Below are 24,993 nucleotides of genomic sequence, written 5' to 3'. Positions count from 1 at the left end.
CTTCTCATGGCAAGCAGACCTCGACATTGGTATGTTTAGCTTCTGAACCTATTGCCATAATACGCAAGAATAGAATAAAAGTGTTTTTTTTTTATATTCTGACGAGCACACATCCTTCTGAAAGTGACGAATTGAGTCGACCTAGGGGCCCAGATTATCACCACTGATGTCAGCCGTGAACTGTAAGAGCACAGTATGGTCATTCCACTGGTGGATGAATTCCCTCCCCAAGTCGCCGCCACCTGATGATGTTCTTGGATACAACAATGCAGAGGTGGGACAAAGTCATTGTTATGCAAGTCACAAGTAAGTCTCAAGTCTTTGCTCTCGAGTCCCGAGTCAAGTCGAGTCAAAGATGAGGCAAGTCCAAGTCGAGTCTGAAGTCATCAAAATCATGACTCGAGTCTGACTCGAGTCCAAGTCGCATGACTCGAGTCCACACCTCTGAGGTGGGACAAAGTCATTGTTGTGCAAGTCACAAGTAAGTCTCAAGTCTTTGCTCTCGAGTCCCGAGTCAAGTCGAGTCAAAGATGAGGCAAGTCCAAGTCGAGTCTGAAGTCATCAAAATCATGACTCGAGTCTGACTCGAGTCCAAGTCGCATGACTCGAGTCCACACCTCTGAGGTGGGACAAAGTCATTGATTGTTGTGCAAGTCACAAGTAAGTCTCAAGTCTTTGCTCTCGAGTCCCGAGTCAAGTCGAGTCAAAGATGAGGCAAGTCCAAGTCGAGTCTGAAGTCATCAAAATCATGACTCGAGTCCACACCTCTGCAACAAAGCATTCCGCACCTGCACATGAGCTGACGTCATCGCTCCATCTTCGTGGCGGACGTACTGATGGGTGCATTCCATACCTAGGCGGCCACTTCGTTATTATTTTTTCAACCGTGATGATGGTTAACTACACTTATTTGACCAATCTTATTTATTATTTGACAGACAACTATTACAGGTGTACCATGTTTACCATGTTCACCATGTTTAGTTGTCACAAACCATAACAAAGGCTCACCCTCTTAAGCCTCACCTTACCATATGAATAAAAAGTGTGCTGTACTTGGCCCTTCCCCCCTCTCCAACCATTATATAAGCGGAGTGGTAGCTCCTGCAATCTCTCATTTACTTGATACAGCTGTCGTGGCTGTGACGGTTCCACCTGAAGACGGAAGCTTGTGTTGCCTCCGAAACGTCGTGATTTTTATTTTATTTTACTTTTATTAATTTTAATGTTTTTACCTACGTGACTTTACCGAAAAAACCTAAGAATATGAATCCTTGCAGTCACGAAAGCTTCAAATCTAGAATTCGTTATTATTCTTGACCATCACCCGTCATCCTTTCGAGCGAGGAATGCGTCCTGCCCCGAGCCCACGAACACCAAGGGCTTTGTGTCTCCCCGTCTGTGTTTGCACCTATATGGGTTTCCCTTCATATGTGTTTGTGTGCGTCTCTGTCTTCGTTGCCGTTGCTCACGCGGTGATACAGACACGACACATATCCGTCAATCTCCCAACACATAACATATTACCCGCGATTTTTTTTTCTCTTTCACGGATAAGTAGAATCCTGTGCCCAAATGCATGCTTCAATCCAGCAGTGGGTTGATCATGGCTGATTGTGATGATGAAGAGCAGTCAATGTATTGCTTATGCCAGTCGCAGTACGAATTTCAAGAGTGCATGGTCATCAGTAAGCAGGCACCACGTGTAATCTGAGCATGCACATCATCGTGGGCATTACAGTGTAAAATTACAGCATGCTATGAAACCTTAAGCCATCACTTGTAGCACAACACAATATTACAAAGGCACGCATAATTTCCAAATGTTTACCACTCAGCATGTAGAGATACTTTATTATTATATGCTATTTAAATAAGAGCCTTTATTTTGCACAGCATTGTAATTTTGCAACATAGTTCATGATATACGTCACAGAGGACAGCATCTGAGAGCCACGTGTTCACATATAACCCACACTCCCAGCAATACAGCCAACGTGGAAAAGAAAGCGGCATCTAATCACAAGTTTTGATTTTAAAAGCAAAAAAAAGTACATCCCAACAAGTCCCCGCTGCACCGCACATGCGAATGAACCGAGCGGATAGGTCACAGAACAGGAGTGCGAGAGATTTAACGATAGTTGCAGAAAATCTTAACAAGAAATAACCACGGTTTGATGAAATATATCTTACAAATTTGCGGCTGATCTTTCACAAATCGTCCTGATCGTGAAATTAATTGATAGGCTCGTGATCTTAAAAGTCTTGAATTAATTAAAGTGTTTTTTTTTTATCTGACGGGATTTTTTTTGTGTGTGTGTGTATATACAGGCAAATCTTTGTCGTTACATTTATAAATGGGCGGAGGAGATATTAAAAAAAATGTTAGTAGATTTTTACAGAAATGTTGAGAGTATTCCCATGTAACGTTATTTATGATATCACGACACAAACGATATGCCCAGACGTGATGGCGTTGAGTTCAAACTTGGGTGCTAACGTTTTGAGATTTTAACACGTTCTCAAATCGCATATTCATAAACATCTAAAGTGAAACAGCTTTAGCTGTGTAGTTTTCACAACCACTGTTAAAATATATTATAATTTTAAACATCCCTGTTACTATACAACCTTTTACGGTTCATCTCATATTGATGTGTAGTTTTTAGAACATTTTTTACATTATGTTTTACTTCATATATGGAATTGTTGCTTTGTATATATATATCTGCTGAAGACTGTCAGTTGTTATTGCACATTCACAAATGTTCACAGCATTTTTGGTATGAAATAAACTGGCTAACGCAAAGTTTGGCTGTCATAAACATAAACGTTTAACATGAAAGAATAAATACTGAGAAAACCACTTAACACACATTTGTGCATTTTTCTGTATTGGCAAAACTAAAGATTGAATGAAAACAACATTCTTCGAGTAAAACAATAGAACATCTTACATAAGTTAAATAGTCTTTGAAGCTATCTGTCAAAATGTATGTCGATGCAATGCCATTAAGATGCGCAGTGTGTTGTGAGCGGGACTATTGTACCCTCTGCAGCTTTTGGTGGTGGAACGTTTATTTGAGGCCCGGCAGGTAGTTTCCCTACACTTTTCATCCACACCATCACACGAACTTCGGTCATCCTCGCAGCGACTTTTGGCTGCCCATCGAAAAACGACGGGCCACTGCACCCGTACGCTTTCAGATGCGCTTCTGTGGCCGTCTGGAACGCTCTTCCTTCCGATATTCGGAAGCCACTGGAGCTATGCACTTTGAAATCTCATTTATTTTTTGTTTGTCCTCCTTCCCCCGCACCTCAAATTAGCACGGGAGGCTACGTGCGGTTCGAAAGAAGTTGAACATACGTACGTACACACAATGCCCCCCCTGACAGAGCTGCCCCGTTTAAAATGGTCCATGCACAATTCGTCATCAATATCACCCTTTTAATAGTCCATCGCACAGGGTTAATACATTGCGTGTATTTCCCTAGTCACCGCGGCCAGTCCATTAAACTACTCTCTACTGTCATAAGTTATGCCACCTTGTAGTGCGGCGCTAGCCCTACACACTCACGCTCCTATGCCACACAAAGTAATCTCATGGTGAGCAGGCATGCGAGTAATTGCTACACGTACACTCCCCACCACCCGCCTTCCAATATGTATCTTTCGTCTGCTTCGCACAACACGGAGAATTCAGGACTTTCATACAAGTACATGACTGTACTCAGTATCGTATTAGCAGTACGGCACTCAGAGCAATGGAAAATGTAATAAACCTGCAGCGTTTGACTGCGATCACTCAGAACAGAACTATGGGTCGTAAAAACGACTCAATGCTGGATTCGCAAACACGAAGGAGACGTCATCACAGCGGCGAGTCACTCCGCTACCTCCCGACGCAATCATCTGGCTCAACCAACTCAACGTAAAATCATACTTGTGGCACTACATCCACATCAGCCATAAGAAGAAGAAGTACTCAGAACAGATTTGGTCATGTGAGCTACGGCCTTACCGTGTTATTACCATCGACCCATCGTTATATGAATGTATTGATTTGGAATACCCGACTTTAAATTGCTCATTGCGATAGAACGTTATATGTTATATATCATGTTCAGTTGTGTGTGCCGAACAGAATCTACTTTTTTTTGCATTGAAAGAATTTCGCGAATTTCGAGCGATCGTATGAAATAATTCAAAGTGTATAATTCCCGAAAGATTTTACATAATTATAGCATTGTATAAACAGCATTTAACATTTATCCAAGAGCAAAAATGTGAAATATCTTGCTTAAACCCTGTAGTAAGTAAAATCATATAGGTCATTAAAACGGTGGTATTAAAAAAAAACATTAACTTGATCACAGAATGCAAAGCACAACAGTTCGATGAATGGCATGTCCTTTTAAATTTCTTTCAAAGAGCAATTGCTCTCCCAATTGCTGTCCCCCTTTCAAAAAGAAATCGTACGGCCATAACAACAATAATGATATCCATTAAGAACTACAGTTGAATAATTGCACAGAAAAAAACACCCAACAACTTGGCACTGTTTTACACAGATGGAGGAATTTCAGATTCGTTTATCTCAAAAGCCCACTGGTTATAACCACCCCCAAGTTTATATAAAACACAACACACATTGTGGCTCAACATCACTTGAACACAGAGAGAGGAGGTCATCACAATGGCGGTGAAACGAAACGTTACAAAACCCTATGTACATTTTTGCATGGACATTGGCTGAATATTGTGTACTTTCTTACATTTTCGCAAAGGTTAACGATGTGGGTAAACGTTTACACGATATACACATTTTAATTTATCTGCAAAAAAATTTAAAAATGCACAAATGTAGGATTCAATAACAAACACAGAGTACTTGGCCATGCTTTTATGTATAACCTTGCATTTGTGTGATTTTGCATCGTGTTTGCTTGTGCTTACACATAACTTACGATTCACTGACCGGCTACGCACACTTACAAAGGTAAATATCCCCCCTCCCCCATATAGCCTGCAAGAGACTGTTGGGGCAAGTGCTGTTAGCAAGCACATATGAAGGCCGGAATGGCACACGAGGGCATGATGGGTGGCCAGCACCACGCCCGGCAGCCTTTGTCTCCCCAGTGGCGACGCACCAGGTACTCATTTGAGGCTGAGTCAACCTGGGAGATTGCCAGGACCGGTTCAGATAATCGCCACTGGTGTTAGCCGTGAGCAGGAATAGAACTCGGGTCGCCGGGTTTGTAGCGCGGCGCGCTAACCACTGTGCCACCGCTCCTCAACGCACACACACACGCACACACCTGCACACGTGCCGGCTCGGAAAGTTGAACAGGTCACGCTCTGGCTGCTGATATTCACTGCTTGGCCTCTTCGCAGCTGACACTTACAAAAGAAAAAGGTAAGAACATTGCTTAATAAAAAAAAAAGTACCCCTTCGCTAGATGCGACAAAAATAACATTTGTGAACGCCAGTGAAACTTCACGTAAAAGTTTGGCTTATACCAACGATTGCTTTACTCAAAATGGTGAAATCTTCACGCGAATAACCTGAAGCCCGTTCGAAGTGCTCTCCATGCACAACCGAGCCTGCACATTAATCACCGTCATCAATCTTTTAACAGACGCGTCGTCGTTGCGAAACACGGCGGGCAAGCTGGAGCGTGTACAACGCACAGAGGACGGACACTCGTCAGGATCAGAGAGCATACAATTGACGTTAAGCTTCCCCGACCGGGTGAACCCGAGCCGCTACGCAAACACAGGGGTGTGGAGCTCATGCGGCAAAGCGTCTTCCAGCACCAACCTTCCCCACCTCCCCCGCCATTCACTAAACATCACAACTGCAGGAATCGGTGATTGCTAGCGATGAGCACACCGGTACAAAGACAAAGATCCCCCGTATAGCCTTAACAGACTGTAGGGGGAAAGTGCTGTTAGCGAGCACCTATGAAGGCCGGGACGGTACACGAGGGGGTGGGTGGCCAGCAACACGCCCGGCCGCCTTTGTCTCCCTAGTGGCGATGTTTTTACCCACCGCACCAGGTACTCATTTGAGGCTGAGTCAACCTAGGGGAGGCCCAGAACCGGTTCAGTGAATCGTCACCGGTGTTGGCCGTGTGCGGGAGTCGAACCCGGGTCGCCAGGTTCGTAGCGCAGCGCGCTAACCGTTGCACGACCGCTCCCCACCGGGTGCGCACACACACAGACATCAGCTGCCAACTCCCATCCGCAATGAGGACCCATCGCTCTTGTTACCGCCAGGATAGAAATACGATTTCCTCCACGCCGCCAAATTCGCGGTTGGAGCACCGACGACCCCATCCAACCAAGCATTGTTCTCGACAACTCACCGCACGGCGCTCCACAAGCCTCGTGCCACAGTCTGGAAAACTTCAAACGCACCCCGTGGAGCCCTCAATTCACGAAGTCCCTTCGCGAACAAGCCTTAGCAGTCTCCTTTATTAAGCGTTATCATTATTTCGTATAATCCATTGCTACTGCTCATTTGCATGCAAATGTGTTTCCTGCTGGCCTCGCGTGGAACATTTATCAAGGGTACTCATTACTCTGTCCAGAAGTGTAAAGCTTAATTAGCAATAACACACAAGCAGGTTATCCATATGAAACACAGCTCGAAACGAGTGTAGTCATCATGGTTCTAATGTTGCCACTGCTGCTGATTGCCCACAATAGTCGTGATGCATCTGCAAGTATGTAGATTCTTGATACAAAGAATGATGCAAATATGCAATAGCATCTTATTTTGTTTCACTGAGACGATGTTATCTCGTGCCTCGTGAAGAGAAACAGATGGATAATGCCCAGCGAGCGCAAACAAAGATACGACTCCACTTACAAAAGAAACAAGGAGAGTTTGAGGTTTTGCTTCATAACGTCAACTGGTTGAACACTTTGCGGTAAATGTGATGCAGAAAGAATGCAATCAAGATAGTAAAAAATATAAAAAAATTACATGAAAAAATTATACACTCGTTAGATATGGCCACTGTAATGGTCGAAAACACGAACCAAAGAAGTAAACGTGTTAATAAAACTGAGAATTACGACAAGAATCATCACGCATACCGTGCGAGTGTCAATTGACAACTCCTGAGCACCCGTGCGAATGAGATGACATCCTTCTCCTGGGATTATCCAGGCAAAACAACTAAAACGAATTAAACAAAATCTCTTCCACGAGGAGGCTTTGCAGCAGATCGTTCTAACGATAATCTTCTAGTCCTGTGAACTACACTGGGGCCTGGAGCCAGACCATGAAAGGATTCTGATGAAAAGGATTCTGATGAAAAGGAGATCTGATGATAGCCATGGGATAAAAATTTCACATATTAGGCTTTGCAGTGGATTCAGTATACGGCACTGGGTTCTATAATTACAATGTGGTTATATATAGTACCCAGAACCATTTTCCTTCAACATTGCCAGTCTTTTGTTGAGCAAAATAAACGTGTGCCTCATCAGTTCAATAACAGATGTCGACGTGAGTGATGCCAAAGTGCGTCTTTATTGCTTGTGCAATGTCTTTTTTTTCACGAAATTATAATACAAATTAATGCAACAAAAAATCCACAAATTGTATCGGCCATGGTTTATCGGGAATGGAAATTAGAGGGCATTTAATTGACTATTAAGAAAACAATAGGTGGGATTTGGCGAGTTGTCAGCCAGAGGAGCGAATATACGCCCTATAAATGGACTTGCTCCTCTCTACATTCATGACCTTCAGCAATTTATTCCATCAAGATCATTAAAAGATCATCAGATTGTGCATTCACTGTCCCACAGTCTCTAGGCTTCACACTTGGGGGGGGGGGGGACGGTGCCTTTGCAATCGTGGCACCTAAACTGTAGAACTCATTGCCCTTCGATGTCAGGACTTCGAGACACTTGCAGATATTCAAATCTCGACCACAAACGTACCTGTTTAAAATGTCTCTCTCTCTCTTTAGATATATTTTCGAACATATTTCTCACTTCTTCTTTCCTTGGTTGATGTTAAACTATTTCCGCCTTTCCATGCATAGCGCCCTGAGAACGATTGTTTAAGGGCGCTTCATAAATTTACAAATTACCCTTATTAGTGGAGGATGACCACTGCGGGGGATGCATTGTGACATCGCGCACCATGAGGCGATTGCGCAGACACAGGGAGGGCATTGTCCAGCCATGGGTAGAACAGCGGTGATGATGACAAATAATCGTTGCCTCTATTTTGTCGTAATTGCAGCAGTCGGTTTGAATTCCAAATGTAAGCATGCTTTCATGAAACGGTGCAGAATACGTTTTTAAGAGCAGCGAAAAAAATTGGTTCCAAGAAATGTCTAGAATGGGGGTCATGGACGTGTATTAACGTAGCCTGCATTTTGAGGAAGGGAAAATAAGTAATCTGAGAAAATAATAAAATTGTCAAAACTTGGGATGTATTGACCTGCATAAAAGCCAGTGTGCATTCGTGTTTGAGTTGATATCGGTAAATAATAATCTGGCACGCGCAGCTCCTTTCATTGACGAATGATTCAGGTTTGTTAGGCAAACACCATATTATTCAATGTAAACGTAAAAAAACAACAATGTTTCAACACAACTCACAAACAAGACCATTCCTAAAAGTCCGACTTCATTCTCTGTCTCAAGACAATTGCAGTTAACGTCTTGGTAAAACTATCGTGGGTTTCAAAACGTCATCAACTCGTCACCTTTGTAGGCCAACGCCGGTGATGCCACGCCGCCTCGCCAATTCTTCCTACGCACATTCTCGCGATACATACTCATAACGTTCTCTCGCAGAATTCTTGTGATATTTACTTACATTCTTATTACATCTCCCGGAAACAAGAGAAAAAAAAAGTCACGTTGTGATTTGTGGCAGGATACGATTTGCTGTAAGCTCAGTTTCGGAGGCTTTTGACGAACGAAATGAGTTACAATAACAATTAAGATATGACGATGGCGTCGTTCTCACACGCAACGGGAACAGAAAGTTTGATAGAAAAAAAAAACGTCATTTCAAACATCCGTGAAAGGTCCGAGAAGCGATCGTCTTCCAACTATTCACACGAAACGAGCGAATCAAACAAAACACGGTTATCGTTGAACTGCGGTGTCATTGCCCTCAAGCTTCAGGGATGGAATGAAAAAGGCAACGAACAGAACGAGCAGTATCCATGCATCACAGCTCTAAATTAGTCAATCAGGGACAGCTGTTACTCCAAAAGGAAACTGCCCATCCATCTCGCAGACACATGCCTCCTGAAAACATTCCTCTGTTTGTACAGCTATCCAACAATATCTTGGGTGCTTTTTTTCACAAAATAATCACCATTGCCTTTGTTGATGTAAGTATATATTTTTTTAAATCCCAACAACAAAAACAATCGATTTGGATGAGAACCAGGGAATTTCTGCCCAGTAACAAACCGGCAGATATCGCTCTTGTGACTCTTAGTCATATTCCTCACAAAGAGGCAGAGGTGGGACAAAGTCATTGTTATGCAAGTCCAAGTCGAGTCGCAAGTCATCAAATTCATGACTCGAGTCTGACTCGAGTCCAAGTCACATGACTCGAGTCCACATCTCATAGGTGGGACAAAGTCATTGTTATGCAAGTCCAAGTCGAGTCGCAAGTCATCAAATTCATGACTCGAGTCTGACTCGAGTCCAAGTCACATGACTCGAGTCCACACCTCTGCAAAGAGGTCGTGAGTAATGTACAAATGTGTATTTTTGAAACGTTACTTTTAAATTACCCCCCCCCCTTCCTCCCACCCTAAATAAACGAAAAATATACACTGACATTGTAAATCCGAGTAAGCAACTTGTACGAGAGGTGGTAAAAACTTTAACCGTCAGGATATTCATATAACGCACACCAACACTTGAGTCATTTACGTAATCATCATTGCAGTCAATGCACTTGCTCATTGTATCGTTGTTGTATTGTCAGTAGTCGGAGCTTGCTGATAATCTGATATTCCAATGTATTTTGAGCACCTCTTTGCACACACACCCGATGGTTGTTTATCAACGTAAACTATTCTCTTTGTATATTTGGCAATAATAAACCAATGCATCACAATGTCATGAAAAATGTCTAATTGGATTCGAAATAAAATTTACAAATAGCACACGTTGAGTTTTGATGTGTATACGCAAACACTGCAGTGTAACTAGCATCCAACCTCCGTCAAAAGTCAAAATCGATTGACGCAATCATATTTTTTGTTAACTTTCGTCTCCAGCATGCATGCATACAATTACAAAGTATCCATGCCACAATATCGAGGTCAACATTTCTATACATTGTTCAAGTGGGGGCAATCGGAACACTAAATGTACAGAGGTCTCCTGTTTTCAACACACTGCATGCAAATACAGTTTGGAACACGATGCTATAAACAGTATATAGAATTATCCCTAACGCGGGCCATTATTCAGAAATCCTCTACAAATTTGTGCGTCCATTCCACCTTCTCCCAGGCATCCCCTGCCCCACTCCCCCCGTGGACCCCACCCTCCAAACCCACCCATCCCTCCCATCCCTATCATCCCCCCCATCGCCCCCCAACACTCAACTCCAGCAATTCAAGAAAACCACCGTTCACCGAGAGCCGGGATAAGTGTGCAGTTATTATTCACAAAGTTTCCTGTACAAAGTTCACAGTGCCGCTATGGCTCAAAATTCACATTGGACTCCAACTAAGTCAAGGCCACCGACAACTCGGACGTCGACCGATGAAGGTCACAGGCAGCGGCGGGGCGCTGCGGCAGTTGCTTCTCGAAAAAACTCCCATTCCCAGCCGTCAGACGATGATTCATGACTTCGTCTCCAATTTTTCCAAAACGGGCGATTGGCTGCTCGTGCTTCATCGCCACCGGGGGGGGGGGGGCGAGGGTGGCGGGGGAGGGGGGGAAGGTGTCGGCAAACGCCGGTACCTCGTCACGGTTTCACCGCCTCCTCCTTCCGTGGGGCTGCCGTCCGCCTCGGCTCCCGGCCCTCGTCGGGGAGACCGGCCAACTTGCAGCCACATCGCCGTGGGCCTCTTCTCGAACCGCTTTCCGCTTTCCCGGTGCCCGAGCGAGACGCCGCTCTGTCGCGTGCCCGTTGCGAGCGTGCCCGTTGCGAGCGCGCCTTTGCGTGTGTGCCTTGCGTGCGTGAGCGTGTGTCCGTGAGCGGATGGCATGGCGCGCGGGCCGTGCCGTTATACATTGATTCATTTCCTTATCACCCCACTGACGGGAGAGACGTTGCTGTGTGCGTGCCATCGACGAGCGGATGCGCTCAGTGTGCCTCGAGGTTGCTGAGCAGCAGCTTGTACCAGCCGATGGCCTTCTTCTTGAGATCCACCTGGTCCAGCCAGATGTACGCTTCTCCGATGAGCGTCTTGCGCACAAACTTGCCGCCGTTGGACACCAGCAGGATCTGCCGTGTGTGGCGGCAGACGGCCAGGGTCAGAGGTCTGATCGTGCAGCAGTGGCCGTTCTGTGGTCAACGCTCACTGTGTGCAATGCTTAATTGGAAACATGTTGCCGTCTTTGCGCCGCTTCTCAGTGGCAGCCCCAACATTCTGGAACGATATCCCTCTGCACATTCGCAGCATCACCTCAATCGCCTCCTTCAAGACAGACTTAAAAACTCACCTCTACAATCATGCTTTTGAGCGACTCTGAGCTTGGCTCCGCGCCTCTGAGTTGCGGCCACTACGTCTGCAAATTTGCGCTCGTTACAAATTGAACTATTATTATTATTTACCCTGTTAATTTTTCACCACGGCCTGCTTTTGCGAATAATGTGAACGGATTAAAATTCAAATGTAGGTGGAGGATTAATGTACGTGAGACATTTTGCAAATTTGCTGGACCAACTCTTTTGAAATGCCCTCGTATTTAGGCATCGTCATGACTTCTCTAAAAAATATATGATGATTCTGCATATGTTCTCATTGCATCCCTAGTTGATGAATTAAAAATTCATATTTAACATTCATGAATACCTATGTTTAATACGGCCGAAGAAAGTACGAGATAGTTGGTTTGTAAGGGAGAAGTGAAAAGCTCAATTACCTATGCACCTTTATTGAGTGCACCATAATGCGATGAGACTCCTAATTCCAGCAAACCAGTGGTCAGACGAATAAACCAACTTAAGGGAAAGCTCCCCCTAATTTCCTATCCAAATCAGTCAAAATTGAATTTTTTTTAATGCCACTACCCACAGCTATGTTACAGCTCTGATGAAGCTAATTCTCCTACATGCTGCTCTATTTATGATAAACAATGAACTCTGCAATGTAATAATAACAACAATAAGGACAATTTTTCTACAGCGTTTCAACTTGTCAAGCCATTACAAGAGAGCTGAACAAACAATAAAAAACATTACAGATTCATAATTAGTCCATGGCAGTGAGAAATAGATGTCGTGTCATTTTATGTCATTATGGTGCAAGTAGTGAAATATCGTGTGGTTGTAAGAGTATATGTGCTGGGTTAGGCCAAGCCAATATTTTAATTTCCACTCTGTATTTTGTACAAAATATATGGCATTGAAGTTGACGTATGCTCAAGGCTGTAGGGTTGTGTGATGGAAAAATGAGGAAATGGTGTGAATTGTGGGCTTGCACGTTTAGAGCTGCCCACACAACGGCTCCATTGGCATAACTCAAAACGCCGCGTTCCCACCGCAACCAGTGGCAAGGGCTGAGTTCGTGAACCGGGCGCACAGAGACTCTGCCCAAGTCCAGAATCAGAATATGTATGTATACTGGAGGAATCCGATGAGCTCTAAAGGTCGTTTTCACAGATGTCCAGTAGGGACGGGTCAGAATGTTATAACAAAATACAGAAATCCGACAGGAGTGCAAAGTTCCCAAGCGAGCCGGGAGAGTGAGCTCACCGGCTCGCTCATCCGCAACGAGCTGCACCGCTTGTGACCCGGGCTAACCTACGAACCAGTCGTGACATCGTGGGATCTATGCGGAAGCATGACACGTAGTCAATGGTGTCCTTGGCTTAGTTCAATTTCAGGGCGGTATTTTTAGAAGGGAAAAAAAACCGGTGGGGAAAAAAATTAATATTTTGGCTTGGAATAACCCGGTGCATAAACCCGACTGCCACTAGAATATTCTACTTGCACTACAATATAAATAAATTAATGCTTTAAGTTTAACTCCGAATTGTGAAGAGGGATAATCATGGGTGGCAGGATGGTAAATTAGGAACACTTGTGTTTTACAACAAGAAGGGCCTGGGTTCCATTCCTGACACGGGTGCCTTTCTGAGTGGCGTTTGTATGTTCTCCCACCATTCTGCATGGGTTTTCTCCAGGTTCTCTGCTTTGCTCTCATAGCTAACACACCGTACAATGTAACTGGTATGGACCAAACATTCCAATGCTGATTGACAGCTACAAATAACTTATTGGGGTTAACACAACATTGCCCCCGACTGCGATAACGTGGCAGGACGCTCCTGAGACTCTGCGACGCTTCACTGGGTCAACAAGCGTAATCACAGGTCTATTAAATGGGTCACTCCTGGTCTACCCGGCCAGCTTTCCAACGGCGGTGAAAACGCAGCAGCTCAAGGAGCTGGGGCGCCGGTGCGTGGGTCCCTGCACACCTGCAGCGAGTGGCCCTGGGGGTTGATGGTGAAGCGGAAGGTCTCGTTGAACATGGGCTCGCGGTCGTGACGACAAACACGCGTCTTCTTCTTGAAGAGCTTCTTCTTCGATGCCAGGTTGATGACGTACACCTTCACGTACAGGTCTGCGCGCACACGTCGAGAAACGGCGACGCCTCGGTACAGTCGCCAAGGAGAATAAACCATCATCACGCAAACTCCGCTCATCCGTCCAGTGCTCGCCGAGCTGCATCGATTTCCGTTGGCCAAACGAATACATTGTAAGGTGGCTCTCGTTACGCACAAAGTGCTTGCCACAAATGAACCACAATTACCTTGCTGATCTTGTCAAGGAGCATAAATCATCACGCGAACTCCAGTCATCCTCGCAAGCGACGACTTTTGGCTGGCCATCGAACAAAGATGGTCACCTCATCGCGCGCTTTCAGATGCGCTTCTGCGGCTGTCTGGAATGCTCTTCCTCACAATATTAGGAAGCAACTGGAGCTAGGCACTTTTAAATCATCTAGATTGAAAACCCATTTCTTTAGAACTGCTTTTTCTGTTCAGTTTGTTATCCTTCCCTCGCACCTCCGATTAGCGCGTCTGGCACTGTACATAGTCAACCGTGCTAATTGGTGAAGTACGTCAAAATAACCCCCCATGACCCACACCGCGTGTGCGGGTGGGGGGGGGCTCATTCAGCGGTGGATCGACAGCATGCGCATGTTCTCTCGTGTGGTTAGAATTTGTATCACGTGTTGGCTCACAGCAAGTTACATATCACACATAATATTGTGACCTCCGTATTCTTCCATCATGCATTGCGGACTGTCGCTCACCTCGACGTGTATTGTTTGAAACGGCAGAATCGCCGTGCGATGTCTGGGTGAGGTAGAGCCAGGCAAACACGGAGCAGTAAAAGGCAGGGAAACGTGACTTCATGTGGCAAGGTCAGGCTTTTATGCAAGACACTCGAGGAAGTACGACACAAACTTGAAGGCAATGTCCTAGTAAATAAAATATCTCTCCATGGTGGCGAGATGTTAACTGCCTCGCCTGATATACAGGAGGTCGTGGGTTCGATCCCGACCCTGACACCTGTATATATAGAGTTTGCATGTTCTCCCCGTGGTCACGTGGATTTTTCCCTGGTTTTTCCCGTGAGGATGATAAGCCACTTCGTTGAGCTATTATTTGTGGCCAGGTTGCTTCTGAAACAGAGCCATATTGCTCAGTGGGCCTTACCTGGTAAAATAAAAAAAAGTTAGTAAATACTTTACCGTTTAATTTAGGTCAGCACGCACATATACCTGGCAGGTGATCAGGGGACTTGAATTTGAAGGTGATGTTCCGGCACTGGATGATCTCAACGACCAGCTGGTCGCCATCGGTCTTCATCTCCTTCTTCAGCGAGATCTTCATCTCTCCCATGATCTGGGCTGCACGCATCGCACACCAAGCGAGAATCATGGAGGGCCATTAAAGCCCAGCAGACAGGGCCATATTAACGCAGTGGTTTCGGGGTTGTAGCCTGGGACCTTGGATGAAGTGGGCCTCCAAAACCTATAACAGCATGGGGTCTCAAAACCACATTATATGGCCCTGCTGGTAAATGGCCATGCCATGGTTCCACTAGGCTCAAGAAAAATATTTCCACCAGCACGTAAATCACATCCTGAATGTATAGCCATATAGTGCTATTCGTGGGCATTTATTACCCACACAAAGACAAATATCCCGCGTATAGCCTTAACAGACTGTTGGGGCAAGTGCTGTTAGTAAGTAGCACCTATGAAGGCCGGCACGGCACCACGCCCGGCCGCCTTTGTCTCCCTAGTGGCGATGCTGCCGCACCAGGTACTCATTTGAGGCTGGTGTTGGCCATGAGCAGGAATCGAACCCGGGTCATGAGGTTCGTAGCCAAGTGCACTAACAGTTGCACTACCGCTCCCCATATTATGCACACACACGGCAAAATGTAAAGAATGCCTTTGGTTAGCGGGATTAGCCCGTGGAAGACAAGAACTGCAACTGCCGTGACATTAAAGTTGAAAAAACATGCTTGGCAACTGCGTCAGTGTACATATGTATATATTAGTTTTTTTGGTTTATATATGATAAAATATATATTTCTTTAGATCGCGTAAATATATTACGCGTTCTATAATTATTATTTTTTTCTAACTAATCTAACCCAAAAAATCTAACCCAAAAAAAATCTGTATGGATGATATTGGTCGCGAAAGCCTACGTGTGTAGTAGCCGTGTATAAGTAGCGCAGACCAATACACTACCGTTATCGATGAGGCAAGGACACGTGTTAACGTCAATGCTCTGAGACAATGACCGCTATGAAATTTCACAAGTGGAAGCCAGGCCATGAAAACGCGGAGCGATTATATTGAACAATTTAAAGCGTGTTGAGCACGGTCAGCTTGTCATCGTGGCGACGAATAGATTTGGAAAGATAGCTATGCCAACCAAGACAAGTGAATGAGCAAATCAACAGACATCAGCAATTATGAAGTGATACAGCTTTTATATCTGACAGAATGAAAGTGTGCGTGGACGAGTGAAGATCAGTTAACAAGTGGTGACAAGCTCCCAGAAGAGAACGTGTGCCATGAGGTCAATGACATCCATTATTTATGTGATTAAAAGGTAAAAAGATAAAGGTGCAGGCCAGCAATTGCTTGCTCATGCCGAAGCTGGCAGAAGGGCCCCCACGAGAGAACGTTATAAAGAGCCTCTTCTTGGTTCTTTCGGTAAAGTCACGTAGAAGGGAAATAATAAAATAATACAAATAAAACATAATAAAATACAATTCTCACGACGTTTCGGCTGCTTGCGTTGTGGCTGAAACGTCGTGAGAGTTGTATTTTATTATTTTGAATTTTTATTATTTTATTATTTCCCTTCTACGTGACTTTACCGAAAGAACCAAGAAGATGAATCCCTGCAGTCACGAAAGCTTTAAATCGAAATTTATAGAGAGCCTCTCTATGTGGCATTTGGCCTACTCTTCCACACTGGTCAAAAATGCTGGAAGCGATGGTAGTTACACGCACTTTACCCCACCGTGTGCAACTTGCCGATCGGCTAACTTGTGGTGGACCCATTTATACTGCTGGGTGCACGGATGATGCATGGGTAGGATTGGAGAAACCTGTCCATTGGTTCAACTGCCGAGCCGGGAGAATGAACCAGTGAACCTGGAGATTGCAAGTCCGGCGTGCTAACCATTAAACCAGTGCAAGCATTGGACATTTGATAGAGTGGTGAAAATAAACACATCGCTGCGCATTAACAGGCGGGAGAGCCAACAAACTTTACCCCACCACATGCCACCTGCCTATCGTCTAAATGCGGTGAACACATTTACACGGCTGGGTAGACAGAGGTGGGGGGGGGCGATTTAATCAAACCTACACCTCGCCCGATTACAAGTCCGGTGTGCGAACCAATTCACCACGGTATCATTCCGGGTTAATATTATTGTGATGAGAAAATAGAACGACACCATTGGCCGCGCGATAGCAAATCGTGATACTGCCATTATAGGGCCTCTATTTTTGGATGTAACAAAAAGTTACGCTGAATTTTGTACTAAATATTTGAGCATTTAATGGCACTGTCAAAATAAATTGGATGTTGTATTCTCTGGCTGTAAAACAAATGTGAGAGTTGACTCCATTCATCAAAAGCTCCAGAAGCCTAATAGGTCATAGCACATATCCAAATAAAATTACATTTCCTCAAACACGACTCTAAAGAAATGTAAAAATGTTTTTAGAATCTTGTTCCTATCAAAGTTACCAGACACTTACCTAAAATGTAAAAATGAGCAGAGAACATTAAAACCTGTTTTCATGCATGTTACAAGTTTATAATAATTCAACGCGTTGATTGTAACTCTTTTCGTTAATTGGCCTTCACGCTTCCGCAAACAAGAGAGACTGCTTTTAATGAGAGGAATTCTGGCAGCCTTGCAGACGAACGTGGATTACAAGTTAATTGGATGCTCCAGCAATTAAGCTGCTAACAAATGTTATTTATTGCGACAAAACTCAACCCCATTGGCAACACCGCTTTGCACGTTTAAGTGGCTGCATACAAAGTCCAACAATGGAGTTGCTTGATTTGCGTTAATTTAGAATTGCAGTTTTATAAGCTTTAAAGTGGTGTATAATCTCGATTTAAAGCTTTCGTGACAGCAGGGATTCATTTTCTTGGTTCTTTCGGTAAAGTCACGTAGAAGGGAAATAATAAAATAATAAAACATAATAAAATACAATTCTCACGACGTTTCGGCCACAACGCAAGCAGCCGTCCTCAGGTGAAGAACAGGTCTGTCGGAAAGACAGTGTCTGAATGAACACCACCAGGCTTGGCAGCGTATATTTAAGCTGGGTTAGAGGAAAAAGGACTTTACCGAAAGAACCAAGAAGATGGTGTATAATCCTCGCAAAGTTGTATCAAGGCGCAGCCCTGAAATTGCTCGATAACGCAACTGCTGGTGGACGAGCCTCCGCCAGAGGAAGCTCTGGAGAGGCCCTCTAGAAAATACCCTCAACACTCAACAACAATAGTCGCCATTCGCCATCAAACGACAGTGACGTCACAGCGGTGCCTGTGCCAGGCCAGGTGCACTTTGAGGCCACGTGAAGTGTCGATTGCCCGCTGCTGGCAGGAGGTCACGGGACAGACCCAGGTGCCATGGGTTGACTGACTGAGATGGCTGATATTATTGATATTATATTGAGATTATTTAGATATTTTCCACATGATAAGCCACTTTGTTGAGTTGTTATTTGTGATAGCCAGGCCGCTTCTGAAAAATAAGTTAATACTTCAGTGGGCTTTGTCTGGTGGGATGGGGCTGTTTTAGTTTCATTTGAATGTTTTTGGGTGATTGTTTGCCTTTCTTATACTTTGCACTGCTATCGTGTTTTTGTATCGTTTGTTGTTGTAACGTTATTAGCCGCCCCTTTCCGAACAACTGTGAAAAAGAGCTTTATAGCTCATCGGATTCCTCCAATATAAAGAAATATTCTCGTTCCGATTCTGACTGCCAGATGCACCCACCGGCTGTGGTTCTCAACCTTTCTGGAACCGGTGGGTTTATTGTCAACGCTCAAAAAAAATTTCCCGGATTATCGTGCACCAATAACGCTCTAAATCGTGGTTTCTGCGACAGTGCCACGGACCACTTCGCTCGACGTTGTGGGTTGTGGGCCAACCTGTGATGCGTGGACCACAGTTTGGGAACCACTGCTCTAGAGGATATTTTGTTCAATTTTTCAGTACTATCCAGATGTCTTGAAATAGGTTGGAGTACCCACACTTAACCCCAACCACGCAGCGGCCGACTGTGCGACTCATTTCTATTGCTGGGTGCACAGAGGCAGGGGAATTCAAGAAAATGACCCCATCGTTTAAACTGCCACGCTGGGAGATCGAACTGGCGGCCTCTGGATTGCAAGCGCAGTCTGCTCACCATTTCACCACGGCAACATCCCATTATACACCATTTACAGTATCAGAATATTTATTGAATCACAATCTTTTTTTAGATTGGAGGAATCTGATGAGCTATGAAGCTCTTTTTCACAGTTGCTCAGTACTTTTACGGATGTGCAGCAATTGCACCGTTTGTGTGCTTTAACAAAAAAATGTGAATAGCCAAAAACACACGAAAAATGCATAGAGACATCCGATTTTTTTCCTACCCTCCCACAGAGAATACGACGAGGCCACCGCTACAAAGGGCACTTGGAATGGGTCGATATTAAACATCCAATGCTTTTTACTTTAAGCACCCTATCATTTTGAGGCAGTGGTGACTGGCTGCCCTAACCCTAACCCCTTCACATCCACTCAAAAGATTAATGCTTGGCGGCCATGTCTGATGGATTGTCGAGTCAGCAGATGAGCTGCACTCTTGCACTCTCTGCGGGGGATGCTGAGAGGCACACATTCTGCTTCAACATTTCCAAAGGGAGCTGCCTGAAATACCGTGGTTGTCACGTCGGCTGTAATGCTGGGATTAAAAAAAGGGAAACGCTGTAAATCTAATGCTAACAAAATGCTCAGGAGGAAATGCGGCCCTGGGTTTTATGGCGCGGATAGCTAACAGTGTCGAACGTAGTCCATCCTGCTCAATGTGAAGCCCTCATGTGCAATGAGAGCTCAAATCCCAGTAGCAACTCACTTGGAAACATTTTGCTTGGTCAATAGCTCATTATATTAAACTCGCGCTGTGTGTGTACACCACACGTCCCCAATTACTTACCGAAGACAATGCTGCCCTTGTGTAACCGTACAACGGCACACTGGAATTACAATCCAGAGGTTTGCTGGTTTGATCTCCCGGCAGGGTAATTGAAACAGTGGGAAAGTTTCCTAAATCCCCCCCCCGTGCCTCCCCCACTCCCCCTTCCAGCACTCTCGACCCAGTGGAACAGTTCCATTAGTCGATCGCCAGGTTGCGTGCCGGTGGTATAAAGTGTGGGTACTCCCATCTCTCTCAGTACATTTGGTCACTATGGAAGAGTAGGCCAAATACCTTCTCAAATACCTTTCTCTCTAGAGCCCCCATCTCGTAGAAAACCTACCACCAGCAGCGCCGCAAGTAATTGCAGGGCTGCAACCTTTTTGTGTGCGTGTGTACGTATGTTGAACTTCTTTCGCACCGTACGTAGCCAACCGTGCTAATCGGAGGTGCGGCGGAAGGACAACAAACTAAACACAGAAAGCAGTTCTAAAGAAATTAGTATTCAATCTAGATTTAAAAGTGCATGGCTCCAGTCACTTCCTAAGTAATATCTCATATCTAGTGAACAAAAATTCCATATCATCATGGAACCTCCCTTGCCAGTATGAAAATATAAAAAATTGGCGTTACCTTTTCTGGCAATAAAACAGTTGTGTTAATCTTCTTGGTTCTTTCGGTAAAGTCACGTAGAAGGGAAGTAATAAAATAATGAAAATAAAACATAATAAAACAATTCTCACGACGTTTCGGCCACAACGCAAGCAGCCATCCTCAGGCGAAGAATGAAACACCCCAAGCTTGGAGCGTATATTTAAGCTGGGTTAGAGGGGGGGGAGGTGGGAAGAAGAGCGCCTAAACAAAATAATTTGCATATCAAGAGGAATTCAGCATATGGAAAATGCGTAGGAGGTGGGCGGGGGGGGTTCCAAATCAATACTATGCCCGTGCATTATGCAGGATTAGCAGCATCAAAGGGGGGGGGGAAGGGGGGGAGCATTAACAAAGGAAAGGAATGTTAATAGTATGTAGCTGTAGTTACTAAACAACCACGTAAAAAACTACAGTATAAACTGCATGACAAACTAAAGTATAAACTACATAGCATCATCAGTAAACTTACTATACTCTACAATAAGCTGAGTTACTAACAGTAAGTAATACATGAAAAATTCTACGTTGTAAAAAATTATATAATATGCTTCCATCTAAACTTTATTCTCTTACATCACACGCGTCTATACCGTACTATATACTTCCATAGGCAAAACCAACATTAAATTACATACTGTATTGCTATAAACCACCCTATACCTTATACATTTTTAATATAACACTATGTATTATTCTACCCACCCTAATGTGTATCAAAATGGTTTATTACGTCCTTCCAGTGATTGCTAAGCCAGAATCCATCTTCTCGGTTAAAATTGTCTCTGTGTTTGTAAATGTGGATCGCCTCATGTACGAATCTCTCATGATAGCCAGATGGCTTGCAGAGAACCTCTGTCTTGGAGAAGTCAATGTCATGTGAGCCCACTGAGTTGTAACAGTGATCTGCCACGGCTGAGGTGTTTGTCCTACAGTGTTTCAGGTCAGCTTTATGTTCACGGATGCGGTCCGAGACATGTCGTTTGGTTTCCCCAATGTAACTGCTACCACAGAGGCAACTTAGTTTGTAGACACCAGGGTACTGTATGTCTGGAACCACATCTTTTACAGACGGTACCAGATCACGGATTTTATGTACTGTGTTGAATCGGACCTGGATCTTGTGTTTAATCAGGATTTTGGAGATCTTTTTTGTGACCCCAGCAATGTAGGGTAAGGTGATGGTCTTGAAAGGCTCCTCAACAGGATCTTTCTTGGTGGTTGGAGTGATGGCTTTGCGGATTGTGTAGTCGGAGTAACCATTAGCCTTAAGAGCTTGGCGTACGTGTTTGAGTTCACTGGAAATGTGTTCATGGTCGGAGATGCATTGGGCTCTATGATATAGAGTCTTGATGAGAGAATTCTTCTGGGATGGATGGTGGTGGGAATCCGGTTTTAGATAAGCATCCGTGTGGGTGGCTTTCCTGTAGACAGAGTGGCTCATTGAACCATCAGGTCTCCTTTTGATTAGGATATCCAAAAAGGGTAGCTTGCCATCATTTTCGACTTCCATGGTGAATCTGATGGCTGGGTGTATGGAATTGATATGGTCGAGAAATTGGTCTAGAGCAGGCCGGCCATGTGGCCAGATGACAAAAGTGTCGTCTACGTACCTCTTCCATAAGGTCGGGCGTAGAGTCGCAGTCTGGATGGCGTCCGTCTCAAATTTCTCCATGAAGATGTTGGCTACAACCGGAGATAAGGGGGAGCCCATTGGGGTGCCCTCAATTTGCTTGTAGAAGGTTCCATTCCAGGTGAAGTATGTATTGGTTAAGCAGTGTCTCACCAGGGGGGGTACCCCAGCATTCAGTCCTTGATGAACCAAGTCTTCAATGATTGCGATGGTGTCAGGCACAGGCACCTTGGTGAACAAGGAAACCACATCAAAACTGACAAGCAGTTGTGTTAAGATGTTAAAACACCAAACATGAACCTTTTGCAAGGACATTAAGCACATATACTTGTGGCGAACATGCAAACAAAAAACATACTCTGATAGTTTATGCATTGTCTTTGAAACTGATTGGTCTACACCAGAAACAGGTTTCAATAGAGCCCAGTCTCAAACAGTGTTAAACCAGAGGACGCCAAAAGGCAAGGGAGGTCCCATGATGTAGCTGCTCACCCCGAGTTATAAATGTCCCGATCGTGGCACTTTGTGCTGTTCACATTTTGGCGTCCTCTGGTCTAACACTGTTTGAGACTCGGCTCTACACAAAGCTGTCTCTGCTGTGGACCAATCAGTTTCAAAGACAATGCATAAACTATCAGAGTATGTTTTTTGTTTGCATGTTCGCCACAGGTATATGTGCTTAATGCAGACATAAGTCCTTGCAAAAGGTCTCTGTTTGGTGTTTTAACATCTTAACACAACTATTTAATTGCCAGAAAGGGTAAAACCTATTCTTATAAATTCCATAATGAGCATCATCACGTTCGTTGGTAAAGACGCCTTGCCACGTTGCATTGCAATGACTTAGGATACTACTGTGCTTATAGCCTTTGAAGATCGAGAATGCATTGCTGGTTTGAAATACATTCGTACAGCAGAGGGCGCTGTCCAAATGTCTTTCGAATGACCGGTCAAACGATTTAAAAAATTCCAGTCAACTTTCATTCACTAGTTTGACGGTGCTGTTGACATCGCTCTGCGTGTCCCAACGTGTGTGTGTGGAGCGGCAGTGTAACGATTAGCGCGCTGCGCTACGAACCCGGTGACCCGAGTTCGATTCCCGCTCACGGTCAACACCAGTGACGATTATTTGAACCGGTCCTGGGCCTCCCCTAGGTCGACTCAGCCTCAAATGAGTACCTGGTGCGGTGTGTATACATCGCCGCTAGGGAGACAAAGGTGGTCTGGCGTGGTGCTGGCCACCCACACCCTCGTGTACCATTCTAGGTGCTACTCGCTAACAGCACTTGCCCCAACAGTCTGTTAAGGCTATACGGGGGATCTTTGTCTTTGTGAGGATCACATCTGGAGGGGGAGCGGCAGCGTAGTGATGCGCTAGGAACCCGAGTTCACGGTCAACATTGGTGACAAATATCTAAACTGCTCCAAGGCCTCCTCCAGGTTGACTCAGCCTTAAAAGAGTAGTGGGTGTATTGCCATTATACTGTAGGTGCTCACTAACAGCACTTGCGCCCCAACAGTCTTTACATGTGATATGGGGGATCTTCGTCGTTGTGGGGATCACACCCTCCACATCTGCAGCAGTGAAATTGAGGAAGTTAAAAAGTCTCAGTTTAAGCAATGAGATCACTGAGATGTGTTGCTTGTTTATTTCTGAGCAAATTATAACAACGATTAAATTATGATGATGATGATGGATTGGTGACGGTGGTAGAAATTCTGATGATGACCAGGGCCGGATTATGACATGCTGGGGCCCTACGCAACCTCAAGCCTAAGAGGCCCCAACGAGGAATGCCTGTATATTTGTGTCAAATGAATATATCCGTTTTATAGAGTATCTTTTCCCTTATCTACTTTATTTTTCAACAGATTTTGTTAAAACTTTTCGTACTTAGAGGCCCCTCGAAATGTGAGGCCCTAAGCTGCAGCTTACGACAGCCATTGCCATGATGTTGATGCAGATAAGCAATGCTGATTATCATTCTTCAAGTCCTTACTTCCGAAAACAATGAAGATCATGAATTGTCCCATGTTTCTGTTGCCACTAACCCAGTGTTTCTCAAAGCACTCAGCCGATGCAAATATTTACGTAGACCACCCTGGTGATAAAACGCATTCACTTGTCTGTATCATAATAAAAATTATTCATATTTCCGGAATACAACAAGATATATTATGTAAACGCAGCTTTATGGTTTTTTTAGGGGGGGGCATTTACACCTTAGGGTTAGGGCAGTTTAATCAAGGTAGTTTACCGAACTACATTTTTAAAAGTTAAATGTAAGTAAAATCTGAATGAATGTCCAAAACAAATGGTATAAACATAGTCCAGATCAACCTGCATTTGCATCAGCACCGCAGGTCACCTGGAGGACCACGCTTTGAGAACCACTGCACTAAACGATGATTATCATTGTCATGGTGATTTTGTTGGTAAGGTCCATTGAACTCTATAGCTCTTTTTCAGAAGCGACCTGGCCACAAACGATAGTTCAACGAAGTGGCTTATCATGTGGAAAAGTATAGCAGCCAAATACTCTAAACCAGTATTCTTCACAAATTTTCAGAGGGGGGTGGGGGGGGGCACTTTCGCCGATAAGATGTCAGTTTGAGGGCCGCCACACATTTGAAACCATTGTTGAGTTTGACAGCACAATGGGGGGTGTTGTCACGTGTTGTGTATTGTTGTGGGCCGTACGCCAGGGGCCGCACTAAAGGCCATCAGTGGCCCACGGGCCTTACAATGAAGAACACTGCTCTAAACACACATTTCTA

At 44.6% G+C, this 24,993-nt stretch overlaps 1 protein-coding gene across 4 annotated transcripts in view; it reads right to left on the bottom strand.

Annotated features, from left to right (window-relative positions):
- Positions 1-10,596: 10,596 nt before the first annotated feature.
- The window catches only part of PCLO (piccolo presynaptic cytomatrix protein), a 185,870-nt gene continuing 171,473 nt past the window's right edge, over positions 10,597-24,993 (bottom strand). For all 4 annotated transcript variants that reach the window (XM_078598792.1, XM_078598794.1, XM_078598793.1 and 1 more), the window contains 3 exons: positions 14,971-15,099; positions 13,658-13,803; positions 10,597-11,459 (listed from right to left, as the gene is read on the bottom strand). In XM_078598792.1, coding sequence (XP_078454918.1) covers positions 11,319-11,459; positions 13,658-13,803; positions 14,971-15,099 — 416 coding nt within the window. In that variant the 3' untranslated portion in view covers positions 10,597-11,318. The remainder of the gene's footprint in view (positions 11,460-13,657; positions 13,804-14,970; positions 15,100-24,993) is intronic.

This window comes from Lampetra planeri, chromosome 11 (genome assembly GCF_965212315.1).
Source record: "Lampetra planeri chromosome 11, kcLamPlan1.2.h2, whole genome shotgun sequence".
In the NCBI taxonomy this organism is placed as follows: Eukaryota; Metazoa; Chordata; class Hyperoartia; order Petromyzontiformes; family Petromyzontidae; genus Lampetra; species Lampetra planeri.
This window is presented reverse-complemented; position numbering and strand designations above follow the sequence as displayed.